The 15,691-nt window shown below is 43.2% G+C and overlaps 2 protein-coding genes across 2 annotated transcripts; both read right to left on the bottom strand.

Moving 5' to 3' along the window:
- Positions 1-829: 829 nt before the first annotated feature.
- On the bottom strand, positions 830-5,923 carry golga5 (golgin A5). Its single transcript, XM_061082539.1, has 13 exons — positions 5,762-5,923; positions 4,218-4,847; positions 3,873-4,073; positions 3,563-3,782; positions 3,364-3,487; positions 3,086-3,289; positions 2,763-2,933; positions 2,523-2,651; positions 2,309-2,407; positions 1,948-2,176; positions 1,758-1,857; positions 1,387-1,450; positions 830-1,290 (listed from the first exon to the last, which is right to left on the bottom strand). Exons 2-13 carry the CDS (start codon positions 4,837-4,839, stop codon positions 1,210-1,212), a joined length of 2,244 nt encoding a protein of 747 aa, XP_060938522.1. The 5' UTR covers positions 4,840-4,847; positions 5,762-5,923; the 3' UTR covers positions 830-1,209.
- Positions 5,924-6,766: 843 nt separating this feature from the next.
- On the bottom strand, positions 6,767-15,474 carry rtf1 (RTF1 homolog, Paf1/RNA polymerase II complex component). Its single transcript, XM_061082542.1, has 18 exons — positions 15,296-15,474; positions 12,366-12,476; positions 12,120-12,270; positions 11,198-11,399; positions 10,949-11,066; positions 10,742-10,853; positions 10,502-10,643; positions 10,233-10,410; positions 10,031-10,113; positions 9,837-9,924; positions 9,635-9,742; positions 9,458-9,535; positions 9,224-9,345; positions 8,983-9,040; positions 8,648-8,725; positions 8,447-8,551; positions 7,874-7,988; positions 6,767-7,774 (listed from the first exon to the last, which is right to left on the bottom strand). Exons 1-18 carry the CDS (start codon positions 15,377-15,379, stop codon positions 7,668-7,670), a joined length of 2,040 nt encoding a protein of 679 aa, XP_060938525.1. The 5' UTR covers positions 15,380-15,474; the 3' UTR covers positions 6,767-7,667.
- Between the last annotated feature and the right edge of the window lie 217 nt (positions 15,475-15,691).

Here is a 15,691-nt window from a genome sequence, read left to right as displayed (position 1 = left end):
TGAGTGTCATCACAACAAGACGGAGATTAAAACTGATTGAGGGATTGATTTTTTGTCACACGTTGTGACCGTGGCGTGGCGTCAAAGTTTGATTACATGCCAATAAAACACAATGTTCTGTAACGCGGACATACATGGACGATGAATCCTTTGATGCTGAGCCGTAAACAAACAAACTCCACTCCTGCAGTGAAAGTGGTCATAATTCAAAGGAATATTTATGTCGTGTTATTACTGTTATTATATTTAATGAGTGAATCATGAATGGAACTGTAAACAACTCAGTGGTTTTGACCTCTTTTAAATATTTTATTTTACAGTTTAATACACACACACACACACACACACTCACACCAAATCCTTATCCACAAGTTTAACCCTGACCAGTTCAAGCCAAACCCTGACCTCCACCTGACCTCAATTCACATCGGCCCCCTGACCAGAAGCTCAGAAATTACGTTTAGCATTATTATTATCATTAGGATCAGGCATTGGTCCCAGTCAGTGTTGATACAGATCCCATAGAAGTAACAAAATCAATTGATTTCATTTTCTGCTACTTCATATATACTTGCTACACTCTATTACAGTTTTTAAACTACAATTAGTTTATAATTTAAGTTGCCCGGTACTGTGGATGATCACGGGGAGAACATGAAAACCCCACATAAAAGGGCCTGGACCCAGATTCAATCCCAGAACCTTCCTGGTGTGAGGCAACAATGCTAACAAGGGGGTGAGAGCTGGAACTCCAAACTCAAACTCAACACCTTCTTTTTTTGAGTAAAAGCAACATTATTGAATTTAAAACCTCAGAAAGAAACCAGGCTTTGTCACTAACATCTTTATTAAAAGATTCTCTGTTTTTTTTACATAGTGTTAAATACAATCTCTGAAGAGAATAGATGTCTGAAACCAGGAGGGGAAAGGAAGTCATCATTTAATGACCCATTCAGCAGATAAACAATACAATATATCACTCTGGTATTCCTTTCAAACTTAATGCAGCTGTCAGCTATCAATCTTCAGTTGGAACTACAGTAATGAAGAAGAGGAGGAGAAGAGGAAATGTCTTTAATTCATCGCATTTCTGTGCAAAACAGGGAGAGTGAGGTCTCAGAGCCCATCGTCCAGCAGCTTGTACCATCCTTACATCGACGGCAATAGAGAGAAACATCTTTAAAATCCCAAATATAACGTTCACGCCTTCTATCTTTCGCCAGGATGACCTTGGTGCATTTCTGGTGTGTACGTCAGAAGAACAATCATGACCCACAGATGCAGTATTGCCTGTAAAGAAATAAATTAAAGGTTGTTTATTTCTTTTATTAACCGGTTTCAATCAGGATGGAACAATTAAATCCCATTTCCCCAATAAATACTCACCATGTACACGATAACAAACAATCTGGCCATCGGGTAACGCCTCAAGAAGATTCCCAGTCTGATACTGAAATGACAAAAGTCTCTATTCATCACTGGGGAAATTATTTCACAATAGAAAACAATGCAATTACTCTAAACTGTGAATAAAGATGAATGAGGTGTCTCCACCTCCTCCCACATCCAGAAATTAAGCCCAACTATCCAGGATTAGAACGCTGCCATCTTGCACTGATGATGTTTTCTGGAGCCAAAGTCTTATTTGTGGGAATTGTGGTGTGGAGCCTATCAAGGTCCCGTCGATGTCGCCTAGCAGATCTTTATGTACAGTCTATGGCAACTATAGTAAAAAATTGACGAAAAAAAGGTTTTACCTGAAACGGTCGATGGTGCTGGCTGCCTTACGTACTTGTCCGTACATTCCTGGACTGTCCTGATCACTAAAGAGGACTGGTGTGTTTCTTTGTCGTGCTCCTGAAATTACCAAAACACAGAGAAGGAATCATGAGTAAACAGTGGAGTGACATTAAAGTCTAATAATAACAAACAATAAATAACTCTGACCTGGTCCGGCTGCCTCTAAGCTGCTCATGTTGATGGCCGACCCTCCGCTCTGTCCTCCCTGAGCGTTCTTCAGCTGCTGCTCCAGACGCTCCATCTGGAACACCAGGGAGCTCTTTTCTGTGCCCAGAGCCTCGAGCATCGTCTGCTTCTGGATCAGCGTCTCCGTCAGCTGGTGGAGGCGATTCTCCAGCTCAGTTTGGCTGCTGGTGCTGAGAGTCTTGTTGGTCAACTGGAAGAGTAAACACAGACCAGGACATGGTTCGTCAAAGCAGATAAATGTATTAAAGGTGGAGGTTTATATATGTTTGGCATCCTGTGATGGCCAAATAGGTAAAACTTTCATTTTTGATAATAGACTGACCTGGTTCCTGAGTTTCTGGATTTCATCTTCTCTGTCTTTTATTCGACTTTGCAGAGAAGTTTTGGCTCTATGCTGCTCCTCCTCTAAGTACTGCAGCTCCTAGGATTTAAGTAAAAATACAAAAACAAAATCACAAATACGTATCTCTCAAGAAAATAGAGATCGGAGAGGATTTATATTTTTTTTATTTATAGATATTTATGAATAACCTTACCTGTTTATAGCGCTCGATCTCAGCGTCATTCTCCTGTTTAACTCGGTTCTGGAAAGCTTGTTGCTCCTGTAACTGCATCTGCTGCTCCCTCCAGGCCTCTGCCTCCCCCAGCGCCTGATTCTCCAAATCCTGCGAGAGAAACACACGACTCAGCTGAACAACTGAGTGACCAACATCACAAAGGTTTTCTACACAGCACCAAGATCATTTCTATTTTTCCTGCCATTTACAGCGTCTCACCTGTATTTCCATTCGATGCGTGTGCACTCGCGCTTGTAGTTTCTGGATGTCCTCCTTCTGCATCTCCTTCTCGTGACGCAGCTCCTCCAGCTCCAGAACCATTGTCCCGCTGCCGTCCAGAGTGTCCAAACCAGATCCTTCCTTCAAACTGCTGATTAACTTCTCTTTGGACTAGAAAAACAACATTAACAACATCATTCAAAATCTGTTCAAAAGATGACGGATTCTTGGATACACAGTACATTTTGTTAGGTTAATTTCAAATTAGCGCTGATGCTCCCTATGACAAAGATGATTTTCCAGAGGGCCTCTATCAGTCTTACTTGTAAGATGCGTGAAGCCTTGTGCTTGTAGTCTTGTAACTCCTGCCTCGCAAACTCTGCTGCTGCTTTGGCACTTTTCAGCTGCTGTTGGAGGTCGTCCACCCTGAGCTTCTCCTCTGCAGCTCGTCGCTCTGCTGCCGTCACCGTCTCTGCGAGGGTCTGCCTCTCAGCCTCCAGCTTGGACAGTCGACCGGCATACTCATTCTAAAGAAACGCAATAGGTTTGATAAAGTCTCGCATTTATGAGCAAAGTTAAGGCAAAGCAGAACTTTCCGTACCTGCATCTGCCGGTAGCTGTCCTGTTCCCTCCTGACAGTCAGGTCCGCCTCTCGCAGCCTCTCCTGTATCGTCTCAAGAGCTTGGGACTGCATGCTGTTCCCTTCGGAGTGGTCCGTCATAATTCTAAAAAGCAAAACAACTGTAATATTATATCTAATTTCTTCAAGAACTAAATCTTATCTATTCAAACAAGTTTACCTTGATCTTTCCTTCTGTGCCTCTTCTAGTGCAACACTGCGGGACTTCAGCATCTGATCAGCTTCATCAAGTCGGATTTTCAGCACAGCCAGTTGACCGTCTTTGGCTGAAAGAGCCTCCGCCAGATCCTCAACTTGTGACCGGTGTTCCCGTAAAGTGCGGTCAGTGTGCGACTGCTCCGAGTTCCACCGGTCCGCACGCATTCGGGCCTGGTTCAATTCTGCAAGAGTAGAAAAACAACTTAGTCAATAAGGAGGCAGACGTGCAGAAATCTATGTCATCATTATTCCTAATTTAACAGTTCTCTTGCCGTCTTGCAGGTCTTTTGCTCTCTGGATGACTGAAGCCATCTCCTGGTTGAGGGAGGCCACCTCGCTGCGCAGGAGCTGGTTCTCCAGACGCAGACTGGACAGGATCTGACTCTGTGGCTCCTCTGTGGGGGGAGGAGGCTCCTGCCTGCTGAGGATGTCCTGGGGCACAGCCAAGTCCGAGTCTGAACCCTCAGGTGTGTCTGTGAGCAGCAGAGTAAGTGTAAAGAGAGAACACACACAAAAAACATCCAGCCATAAATGCTTCAAAAAGTGTTGAAACTTTTCCATCTATCCAGAAAATAATAAGATAACAACTCTAACACGTAAAGTCTTGTTGATCATACCTGGTCTTTGCTCTTTAGCAGAGTTCTCCTCTGATGTTTTCATGCTGTGAGCGGACAGCGAGCTCATGCTGGAGGCCCTGGATACGCCGTGGGTTGAGGGGGGCGTGGGTGGGGCTGAGGGGAGTGAATGAGGGGTGGAAGAGGGGGGTGTAGGGTCTTGTGCCTCAGTAACTGCCACCGTCACAAGCTCCCTTCTAGAATCCCCCCTATTGCTGGCTGGAGGGTCCAAACTGTTCAGAAAGTCAAAGAGCATGTCGTCGTCCACATCCTGCTCGCTCTTCCTGGGCCTCACGAAGCCAGACGAGGTCTTGGCAGAGTTGTGAGCGCTGCTGCCCGAACCCGAGAGGGCCATGCTGGCTGTATTGGACCGCTTGATGTTGCCAGCCGCTGCAGAGATGAAGCCTGATGCATCATGGGAGGATGCATAGGTGTGATGTGTCACAGCTGCGTCGGTCTTATACCCTGAGGTGTTGTAGTCGGGTTTGACCGATGATTCTCCTTCATACTGTGATGAGAAGGAAGCAGCTGTTGCCTGCTCGAGGCTCAGGGCCGTGGCGGCTCCCTGGTCCACCTTGTTCAGGAAGTCTTCAGCTTTCCCAGCCAAGTCAGCAAACCAAGACATTTTGCATCCTAACGTCAGGAACAACAACACAGCTGGAGGATTAAACATTTCACATATGTACATGGACAAAACTAATTAATTTAAATAATCATTTAAGTGAGATCTTTCACAAGATTTGGTTTCCGTAGATAACTAAGGGTAGAGGCGGTGTAAGGCTCGTGAGTCCGATGGCGCGTCCAGGAGAATAAATCTCTCCAGGGAAAGTAATGGAGCATTTACACCTACGTCATTATTCCCAACAGCAAAACACTTATTCCTAATAATTTCTCTAGTGGCCGACAGATCACACAGTGGCTGTACAGATCCGGGCAGCTTCCGTGTGTGAGTGTGTGTGATCAGGGTGTTCCTACCCAGAATAAACAAAGGTTATAATCCCTTTATGCATATGCTAGACACGCTGTGAGAGCTTTTGATTATATTTTACTGTATTTAACAATCTACCTTTTACCTCCAGGCATTTAAAAGAAATCTGTGGAACACCAGGAAACATGTGATTTGGTCTGAGTGCTGCTAAATAATGATTTGGACCTTAAGACCTATCCCATCCCAGTCTCTCCTTTAGACAGCAGATTGTAGCCCTTTAAATTAACAAGGGGACTTATTGTTAATGTTATGATTATATTTTTATTAAGAATCATGGTTTAAATGAATAATCTTCCAGTCATTCTTAGCACTGAGGACTGAAAACCACACAGCTCCTTCTCAGCTATGATGCTAACACGACCTCCAACAGCGTCAACACCGGATATTGAGCTAAACAAATAATCAGCAACACACAACATGTTGTTTGTGACTCGGCCACATAGTAAACAAAGGGGCTGAGCTCGCGTCAACGTCATAAACACAGCAGCTTTAACACAAGCTGGAGCGATGCTAAAGCTAACGAGCTAGCTGCTCACTGGGATTCGAGCCCCTCACGCACCGTTTCAAACGACCTTCAAGCCCCAGAATGACTCAGCTGCTCCGGCTATAGCCGAGAAGTGACGGGTGGAGCCGGAGAATTAAACCAGTTCGGATCAGCACGGCCCAGTTTCATCATCTGTCACCAGAGGATGTTGATGATCTTCTCTCTACGTGGACCAGGAAGCGCTGCTGGGGAAGGACCCCACAACAGAGTGACCTCTGAAGCGCCTGATCAGAAATGAACCACTGCCTCCGGCTTGTTTGTCTGCTCCTGGAAATAAAATCACAAGATTCTAATAAACAAATAAATGGTGATGCATAATTACAGGTCAAGATAAGTTTATTGATCCTCAGGGTGAAAATGTCCATCATACCATTCCACAAATAAATCAGAAATACCCCCAACTTCACCAGATTTACACATGAATACATCAATAGTTATAATCTATTATTATAATATACAGTGGATTATTCTAGAAATGTACTTTATCTAAAGTGAGTTTTAAAGGGAGGAGTTTTACTGGTAATTCTTCTCCTCCACCGCTGATAAGTTATTTACAATTTATTGCATGAGTGTGAGTGAAATAAAATAACTCAGACCTTTACAAATCCTATAAAAAAAGTATTGTTCTTTAAAAAAAACATTAAATGGAAGTACCAGTGGTAGAATAAGTACTAGACCTTTTTGTATATACACCTGCTTTTATTTTAGAATTGTGTAAAATATATTTGAATAAGAATTAAGTTGTATTGTAAGTTCAAGATGCCGATGAGAACAACCCTTGTTTCTAATAAATGCAACATGGCCTGTCGTGAAGTACACTTAGATTTAAACAAACATACACAAAATTTATTTCATTACATGTGTAAAAAATAAAATCAGGTAACTGCAGTCTGGAATTTTTATTGAATGCTGCCATAATAAATGATAAACTAGCACAGCAGATTTCTTGTGTTGCTGCAATATCACCTTAAAATATAAAAAATGTAAAAAAAAAAAAAAAAAAAAAAAAAGACACTGAGGTTATGAAACAGTGCCTCTTTATTTTCGCACTCACTCCAAAATGCATATTTACAAGGCATGCCACATCAATACAGGAACTGACTATGGACACAGTCGATAACACGTAGAATCTTCTCCGGGGTTACGGGCGAGGGACTTATCCAATGAACAACCAACCGTGGGGTTGTGGACAGAAATGAAGAAACACTTTTATAACCTGGTCAGCCATAGAAAAGGGTTGCTCTCAAAATGGGCTGGTTCAAAGACTTAAAAATGGACAAATGTCCAGCAGACATGTACTGAACTTTCCATATTGGCCGTGTAGAGGCTGCGTCACTGTCCAGTCAGAGATGGTGATCATCTACACTCCGCAAAAATACAAGAGGCTACTCAAATTTAGGATGGACTGCAACGGCAGATGATCACACAGTTGGGGGGGAGGGGGGGGGGTACATTTACAACAGTAATTCGTTCATTGCTCGTCAACTCCAATTTCAAAAAAGCCTCCACAATCTAAGTCTTCTAAAATAGTGTCCTTCTTGTTCAAGGTAATAATCCACAATCGCCAAGTCCTTATGAGAGAACAAAAACAATAAACGGGAGTGGACTCCAGACGATCCAAAAGAGGGGGAGAGGAGTTAAATACATAAAAAAACACAACTCAATATAAGAGTTTTTGTTTGATAACGCGAAAAATAACAGAACAACCAATTTCTGGGCAGGTTTCTTCTGAGAGATCCTTTGAGAGAAATGGTGTCATCGCTTTAATCAGTATTTCCTCTGTTTGGATAGACACTCTGCTGCATCAACATTCACACACACAGACACACACACACTCTCATTCACAAAAACTCTCTCATTCACTCACTCACACACAGCCAATTACACATGCAATGTGGTTTCTGAATGATGGCTGGCCACATTAGATCAGCCCCCTCCTCTTCTTGTAGTCCTCCAGGTTAAGAGACCTGCGGGGGGCGCCGTCCTTCACTGGCAGCGCATTGGAGCTCACAGACAGAGACTTTGCCTCTGCACAGCAAAAATGCAAAATTTATAATATCTGCTAAATTGATACAACTTACGCCAACAGCCAATTTTTAATACGAAGGAGAATAAATGATATCTCACCTGCATTGGGAACCTGGAGGTCGATCTTGACGTCAAAGTCGTGAACTTTAAACAAGTCCTCTGAGAGGTCAGTGTTTGGCTTGGGGCCGTCTTTATCTTTCGTGATTACTTGTCCCTTTAATAGAGAAACAAGCAAAAGATGTTTGAGCTCCTCTGGGTGGAGAAGACAGAACTAAGATGGCTTGTGCAGGAACATTTCCTTCAACAAAACTAGTTATTTTCTGCTTCACATGGGTTTGTTCCACAGCTTAAAGTAAAACAGTTTGCTTCCAATTTCACAGAATCATAGATATTATTGCTTTGCATATGCCTTATTTTTTTATTTAATTAAGATCTCTGCATTTTTTTTCTTGAGATTCACAAAAAATTCGATTACCCATTAGGCAATGTTAAAAGAAACAGCAATCTGAGGGAATCTGTGGTTTTTCCTTTGCCCATCAACACGCTTCCAGAATGTTTCAATAAAACTGGTTGAGTAGTTTTTGTATAACCTGCTAACAGCATTGAAAACCTAACAACCTTGACGGAGGTAAAGAAGTGAACATGGGAGGGGAGAGGAAGTGCTCGGCTTACCAGTGCGTTAAGCTCAGCACCGTTATTAAGATCTGTTGCTGACCCGGAGCCGTACTTCTGGTTGAGATGAGCGAGAATAGCTGCATGGACCGACGGGTCTCGGGCCTGGAGGAGCCGGGAGGAACGAAACACCAGATTAGAGGGGGAGAGAAATCTAGATTGAGAGTTTCTGGTACAAACAAATCATTGTGGAAACCTTACGTTTGACACCATGGTGGGTTTGCACTGTCTTCTGGTGAAAGGGTCCATTTGCTGGTTTTTTTGGAGTTGTCCTTCAGCCTGTGACAGAATAGAGATATAATAAAAATCTGAGTTATAACAAGACCAACTTTACGATGACCAAAACTGCATCAAAAATATAAAAACACAAACATTTGATTGGGTTTGTCTACATTCAAAAAGGTGGCAGGTTTGAAAACTACTTATTTTAACAATCAATTCCTACATTTTCATTATTCCCGACTTAATAATAAAACTTCTCGTAGGGAACAAAACAGATGTGGTTGATAAAGGTGTCAAAAGAGACCGGGACTTACCACGAGAGCTTTCTCCGACTCAACGATGTTCCAGCTTCTGTTCCTCTGGTTAATGTAGCTTGAGGGTGAATACAAGTATACTTGATTAAGTCACAACAAAACATTAGCTTTGGTTCTGTTAAGGACAGATTATTTCAAAAATAAGGTAAATTCTACACAATGATCTTCTGAAACATGAAACTGAATCCACAATCTACTACATGTTGAATCAGAAAGAAGATAATCGGTGTTGCTCATGTACCTGATGGCAGAGATGTTCTTGGTCCTCTGTCTGTCGAGAGCTTCCGCCCTCTCCTCCAGCACGTTCAGCTCGTCCTGGATCACCTTCACCTTGTCTCCGTCCCCGCTCTCTTCTGCCATGGCCTGGAATCCAAACAAATCCACAGGAACAAACAGTCAGAGTCTGACACACCTTCTTTTGATTATCATTTTCCAGTGCCTGAAAAAAACACAACTCTCCACTGATTTCTTTTACCTTATCTTTGAATAACTGCGTTTTCTTCATGGCATAGTTCGATGGAGCTTTTCGGAATCGGTCCTTCTCTTTCACGATCTGCAGAAAGTCACGACAGAAGAAACACTTGTTTATTTCTCTCTGTGTGTGTGATGCAGGAGGAAACCCAGGCAACACGTTTTAAAGAAACACACTCACATCCTCTATGTCTTTGTCGTTGAATTTGTGGTTCATTGCTTCTTTGATGGACTGCTCCTTTTTGGTGACTTCATCAAGAGTTGGGACCTGCATCGTGGCAACGATCATCTGCAAAAGAGAAAAATCAACACACAGGTTCCTTCTTAATCTCACTGTATAGATTTTGCAGATTTAAATTGTTCCTCTTTTTAATTCCACTTACTGCTTCTTTCCACTTCATGAACTCGCTTTCGGTGAATTCCTGATTTGATACAAACTCAAGCCTGAAAACCCGCGTGTCGCCGCCATGCCTGAGAAAATACACAACAGAAAGGGAGCAGGAACAAATGAGAAGGTTCATTAACTGATTCCTGATTTTAATATATGTAAAAACTTGTTTTCTGACAATACACCTACCTCAATTGTAGTCCCTTGTTCGTTCGTGTGGTCCCAAGCTGATAAACCTTTGCCGTCTCCACTACATCCATAATTTCAGCAACCTTGCAACAACAAGAGGAGTAGAATTACTCCCAACTTCACTTATCAGGCCCAATATCACCACCACACAAGGGCACACTACTGTCAGATATTAAAACACTGTAAAAGAATCCAGACTCACCCTATAAACAGGTTTACTGCTGCTGTTACCAATCCCTATCCTCACAAAGCAGCCGGTCACGGTCTTTGCAAAGAAGGGCATGTGGCACCAGCGTTCCAGCTTGTTCCTGGAGAGTCGGACCCTGTTCAGCTCCTCTGGTAGAGAAACCGGCTGCGACTTGGGCGGAGTCTCTTCTTTCCTACGAGCAGAAATGCAACATAAAGAGTTAAAGCACAGGGAAAGGGTTGTGTTATGATAAATGCTTCTAATACAAAATGAATGACACTCACTCATCATCATCATCATAAGACGATGAACGCGAACTGCGATCACTTTTCACTGAGGACTTGTCGTCATCTTCCTCTTCTTCCTCCTCATCGTCGGAGTAGACCTCACTCGTCTTCAGGGGCATTCGTTTGGCCAGAAGTTCAGCTGCTCACCACAGAGAGGAAGCATCAGTAATTAGAACTGATTGAATTGTCGCAAAAATCAAGTCACAGTTGAGTAATATAAAAATAAACAACACATACCTGTTTTGTTTTTCTTCTTCTCACGCTCAGCCCTCAGTTCTTCCATTGCCTGGGACTTTTTGTCAAGTTTCTCGTCCCGTTTGGATCGTCTTTCCTTGTTGTGTGACATGACCTAGAGAAGGGAGCACAATTAAAATCATGTGAAGAGACATCGACAAATTGTTGTGTGATTGGCGTGTTTGTGCAAAAAACAAAATCCAGACTCACCACTTGCGTGTCTTGAACCTGAGATAGCTTCCTCTTTTCTTGTTCTTCCTCCTGCTTCTTTTTCTTCTCCGCCTTGTCTTTCTTCTTTGCCGTCTTCAGCTTCTTCTTAATTTCGAAGCTGTGAAAACACGCGTAGTCTCGGATCAATAAACGGTAAACTCAAATGCCAGATGCATGGGATATCTTCAAATCAATTAAATATCCCGTTTGGGGTCTTCTACATTTTTAGAAGATTTTTTTTCTGCTCACCGTCTCTTTAGCACCTCTCGTTTCTCAATTCTGTTGAACAGCTCCTGCTCTCGTTCCTTCTCCGTCATCTGCTCCAGACGAGCTCTGTCCTCCGCGTCTCCCATCAGGTCCTCGTCGTAGCCGTCCTTAAACACCTCGTCCTCTGAGGAGTCCGAGTCTGAGCTGGAGGACGAGCTGTTGCTCTCTGAATCAGACACCTCGCCTGAGAAAGACACATTCACACACATTAAAAAGGAATCACTTCACAGCCAGAGTAAAGTGAAACTACACTATAAGAGGGTTGGATGTCCTGGGACCATCTTTAAGTTGGTCTTTGACCCATTCTATTCATTTAATTTACCCCATTGTCTTCTCCACACAATTTTGAATGTCTCCCTGATGAAGCATTATACAAAGTTATATTGCTTAAATGAGTCTGACAGATTTGTGAAATTATTAGATTTTGCACAGCTATGCATTTTGCATTTATATTTGACATTGGTGGTGATACAGGCTCTTTCTCACTTCCTCGCCCAGTATATCATTATCATCCTGCAACATGTCCTTTTGATCCAATTTCCATAACTGTTCCTCAAAGACCTTTCCATTTTTTAATAACCATGTGGCTCCAGTACAACACAAATACACAAACAGATTCGATGCTACACCGAGCGACCGTTGGAATAAAGGGGATGAGCAGGTGACTCACCTAATCCCAGCCGCCTAAAATACCTGAGGACACGGCACTCATTGATTTGAGTGATCTACACCTCAGAATATCTCTGGTCCCTAAACCTTTAATCACACACGTGACAGAAGCAACTGCAGCTTTCACATGATCAAATTATTCATCTTTCTGGTTCTTCGAAGAAACTTGGAAATGTGGGAACGAAATTAAATTACAAAAACGTTGCTTTTTGAATATAGATGATTCTCCACGTACCCTCCTCAGGTGCAGAGCTCTCCGCCGAGCTGTCTCCATCAGAGCTGCCGGACGCTGTTGCTTTACCAACTTTCTTCTTCGTAGTGTTCTTCTTCTCAGACCCTTTCCCTGGCTTAACTTTCTTTTTGCCTTTGGTTCCACCCACGGTCCACTAGAAAGAGAAAAATAAAATTAGTTTTACTGCCAAAAAAGATGATTATCCATTATAACAACAAGAGCACACAGAAGATACCAAGACTGTCGTACCTCATCATCACTGTCGGACGTTTCCGAGTCTGTCGACGCTGCAGGTTTGCTGACTGGCTCTTCTTGGTCACCTGAGTCCACCCTCTTCCTCTTTGCCAATGACAACAACTCCTGAATAGAGAAAGTTCAGAAAAAAACATGCAGTTGAGTAACTGTAACAGCTGCAATATGCTGCAATAGTAAACTCAAACCACATTCAGGATAAAGATGTGAATGATTATGACTTCATACAGAGGGAATGCGTCGCTGGTCATGATAAAGGGCCGAAGAACACACGTTGCAATATGCTTATAGAAGAGCAAACATCCCACACACACACACACACAAAACTGACTAACACACGGTCTGAAGGATGGACCAGGGGCCAGCTTCTCAATCAGACCAATACCTCTCCCTACAAGCAGCACAGGCTGGAGCAAACGCATATTAACCTCCACCAAGGTTATGTTTTTATTGCCGTTTGTCTGTTAGCAGGATTATGCAAAACATTATTAAAACCTTTCATTGGTTCAGAACGTTTGGCTGACTGCCCGAGACTCTGGATTTAAAGAGACCTTGCCCTTGACAACAGTTGTGCATTTTTATTGTCCCATCGAAACCATGGTTCCTGCAGCGCAAACAACATATGATCCAAACAAGTGAATAACACCAGTTAAATAATATTTATCAACTCAAATAATTACCAGCTGGATTAACCAAGAAGCCATTAACCCAAATATATCTATATGCATATGTTTATTCCAATATCTACTTGCACATCATACATATACATTTCCGTGGAATAATCCTGTGCCGCTACACTTTGCTCAAGTACATTTCTCCAGAAATAGATTTCCGCCTGTAGTGAAAGGTGACGCTACTGCGCAGTCTCTGTGATATTATCTAACGGAATTTTATTGCCCATTTCATTTTTGAACTTTCACGTGTTCTCTTGTCAACCTGATTCTGACAATCTGCTGCTGTAACAAGAGAATGTCCTCGGTGTTGGATCCATAAAGGAACACAAAGCAAAGCACATAAAACTGAGAGAGCTGCAGATATGAGTGGAAGACGGTGAAAATCCAGGGGACAGATGCAGGAAGTCTTTAAAAATGCAAAGAAAGGGCACTTTTTCACATTTTCACAACATTTCCAACTTAATTGGCCCCCATCTCCCTAATTGGGACCCACCTGACTAAATCTGATAAACTTTATTTAGATCTGTGATGGTGCAGCCCAAGAGTGTGATGATTTGACACAGACTGACCCCATTATAAATGACAGGATGACCCTAAAGGGTTTTTTAAATGCACTGGTATTTGATCGGTGTGCAGTCCAGGGATCGGATCATTTATTCACAATGACTTCCACTCAGTGAGATGAACTGAAAGTGATCACTGGTATTAAATGGATACTCTGTACTGGCGACGGGAGAAAATTATTTTCGTACCATAGACTCATTACGCCAAGATAATGATTAAGTAGATTACTACAAGATCTGATCTCGCCTCATCAAGACAAGTGTTGCTGAGCCTGAGATTGAAGAATAACTTGATTAGTGAGGCCTTGAGTGGGAGGTTCTGTTATTCTCTGGAGGTGTGATGGGCCCTCTGGGGGTAAACTACCGGGCAGTAGAACAAGGGGAGTTTACAGAGTTACTAAATCAGTGTTGGCCGGGTTTGGGGAAAAGGTGATCACTGGTATTAGACTGGTACGGAGCATAAAATAAAGGTGCAGCACTGGAAATGAGGCGAGTGAAAAGAGTTGAAAAGAGACTCATAACAATCAGTTATAGATTAATGCAAGGATCTAATGTGCAGCCTGGTCAACTCCCTGTGAAACAACCAAACCAGTTCATCTGTTACTGGGCCTGAGGTGGAAGAAAGACACGATTAGAGTGGGAGGTTCTGTTATTCCCAGTAGGTGTGAAGTGCCTCTGGGGGTAAACTACCAGGCAGTAGAACAAGGGGAGTTTAAAGAGTTACTAAATCAGTATTGGCAGGTGTAGACCAGGTATCGGAACAACTATTAAAAAAATGAGATTAACAAACTTTGGATTTGGGAAGAAGGTGACCACTGGTTTCAGACTGGTAAGCTGCATAAAATAAAAAAGGTGAAGCACTGGAATCCAGTGAGTGAAAGAGTTGACTCTCTACCGGAGACTCATAACTCCAAAACATTCTGTTATAGATTAATGCAAGGATCTGATGTGCAGCCTTGTCAACTCACTGGGAAACAACCAAACCAGTTCATCTGTTACTGGGCCTGAGGTGGAAGAAGGACACTATTAGAGTGGGTGGTTCTGTTATTCCCAGTAGGTGTGAAGTGCCTCTGGGGGTAAACTACAAGGGGCAGTTCCCAGATCAGATCTCCTCACTGACATGTGGGACCGTGAAGCTCCTCAGCTCAACTTGTTTGACAACAACACACACATATAGGCAGCCCCGCTCAGTGACGTCACCCGGGAGAATCAAGTTCAGCTCCACTGCGGGTTCAGTTCGTGCAAAACACACTTGATCCCAGTTCAGTTTACGAGCTAATAACACAAAACACACACACACACACACACACATAGCTGCACGCTCCTAACCCGGGTTAAACGCATTTGCGCGGGTATTTCGTGTCAACAACAACAACCTGCTCGCGTTAAGTGTGTTTCTCGGAATGTAACCTAATCGTTAGCATCGGTTAGCTTCCCCAGTGCTAGCTGCACTGCTACCTGTGCTAACACACGGAGCTTCCGGAGAAAACACCAGACATTAAAGATGTTCGGTGTAATGTCCGGATTTATTGATGATTGATTTATTAATAAATCCGGCTCCTTCTCCCCCAGCGATGCCAAACACACACAGCTAGCTAGCACTCGTTAGCTTCCCCCCCTATCAGAGCTGGTGGGCAACTTAAACCCGCCGCCGGGCATCGAACCTCCGGGTGAAAAGCTACGCGCCTACCTGGTCTAAGTTATCGTCGCTGGCGCTGTCCTCGGAGTCCGAGTCGATCACGACCCGACCTTTCCGCTTCTTCACGTTCACCATGATTAGCAACGCGGCTAACACCTGCTAGCTGCCCCTGTGTCGTCTCTACGAACGAGGCTAGCTAGTTCACCAGCGGGGCTAGGTGCACAAAGGTGTTACTGCGCATGCGCGTCCTTTGTTGTTACTCGGGCTTTTATATCCAGCGCGGAGGAGTAAAAATTAATCTCCATATGTGTCCTTCTCCCGGTGCTTTATAGATCCGGTGAAATGGGGTCAAATTGGGGAAATAACCCATAATCAATTGAGGAAGGAACTATTTGTGTGTGGTGAGTGTTGCAGTACGGACGGAAGTTTGCGGTGGACGCGAGCTGC

This window comes from Limanda limanda, chromosome 12, assembly GCF_963576545.1.
Source record: "Limanda limanda chromosome 12, fLimLim1.1, whole genome shotgun sequence".
NCBI lineage: Eukaryota > Metazoa > Chordata > Actinopteri > Pleuronectiformes > Pleuronectidae > Limanda > Limanda limanda.
Note: the sequence above shows the minus strand (reverse complement) of the source record. Positions and strands in the feature narration are given on the sequence as shown.

Excerpts from the sequence above, each read along its gene's own strand:
- rtf1 (XM_061082542.1), bottom strand. The coding sequence starts at position 15,379 with ATGGTGAACGTGAAGAAGCGGAAAGGTCGGGTCGTGATCGACTCGGAC. Across the intron at positions 12,271-12,365 it reads CGTCCGACAGTGATGATGAG|TGGACCGTGGGTGGAACCAA; the intron begins GTACGACAGTCT and ends TTCTCTTTCTAG. Across the intron at positions 7,775-7,873 it reads CCTCCAGGTTCCCAATGCAG|AGGCAAAGTCTCTGTCTGTG; the intron begins GTGAGATATCAT and ends TTTGCTGTGCAG.
- golga5 (XM_061082539.1), bottom strand. The coding sequence starts at position 4,839 with ATGTCTTGGTTTGCTGACTTGGCTGGGAAAGCTGAAGACTTCCTGAAC. Across the intron at positions 3,290-3,363 it reads ACAGCTACCGGCAGATGCAG|AATGAGTATGCCGGTCGACT; the intron begins GTACGGAAAGTT and ends GCGTTTCTTTAG. Across the intron at positions 1,291-1,386 it reads TGTTTGTTATCGTGTACATG|GCAATACTGCATCTGTGGGT; the intron begins GTGAGTATTTAT and ends ATTTCTTTACAG.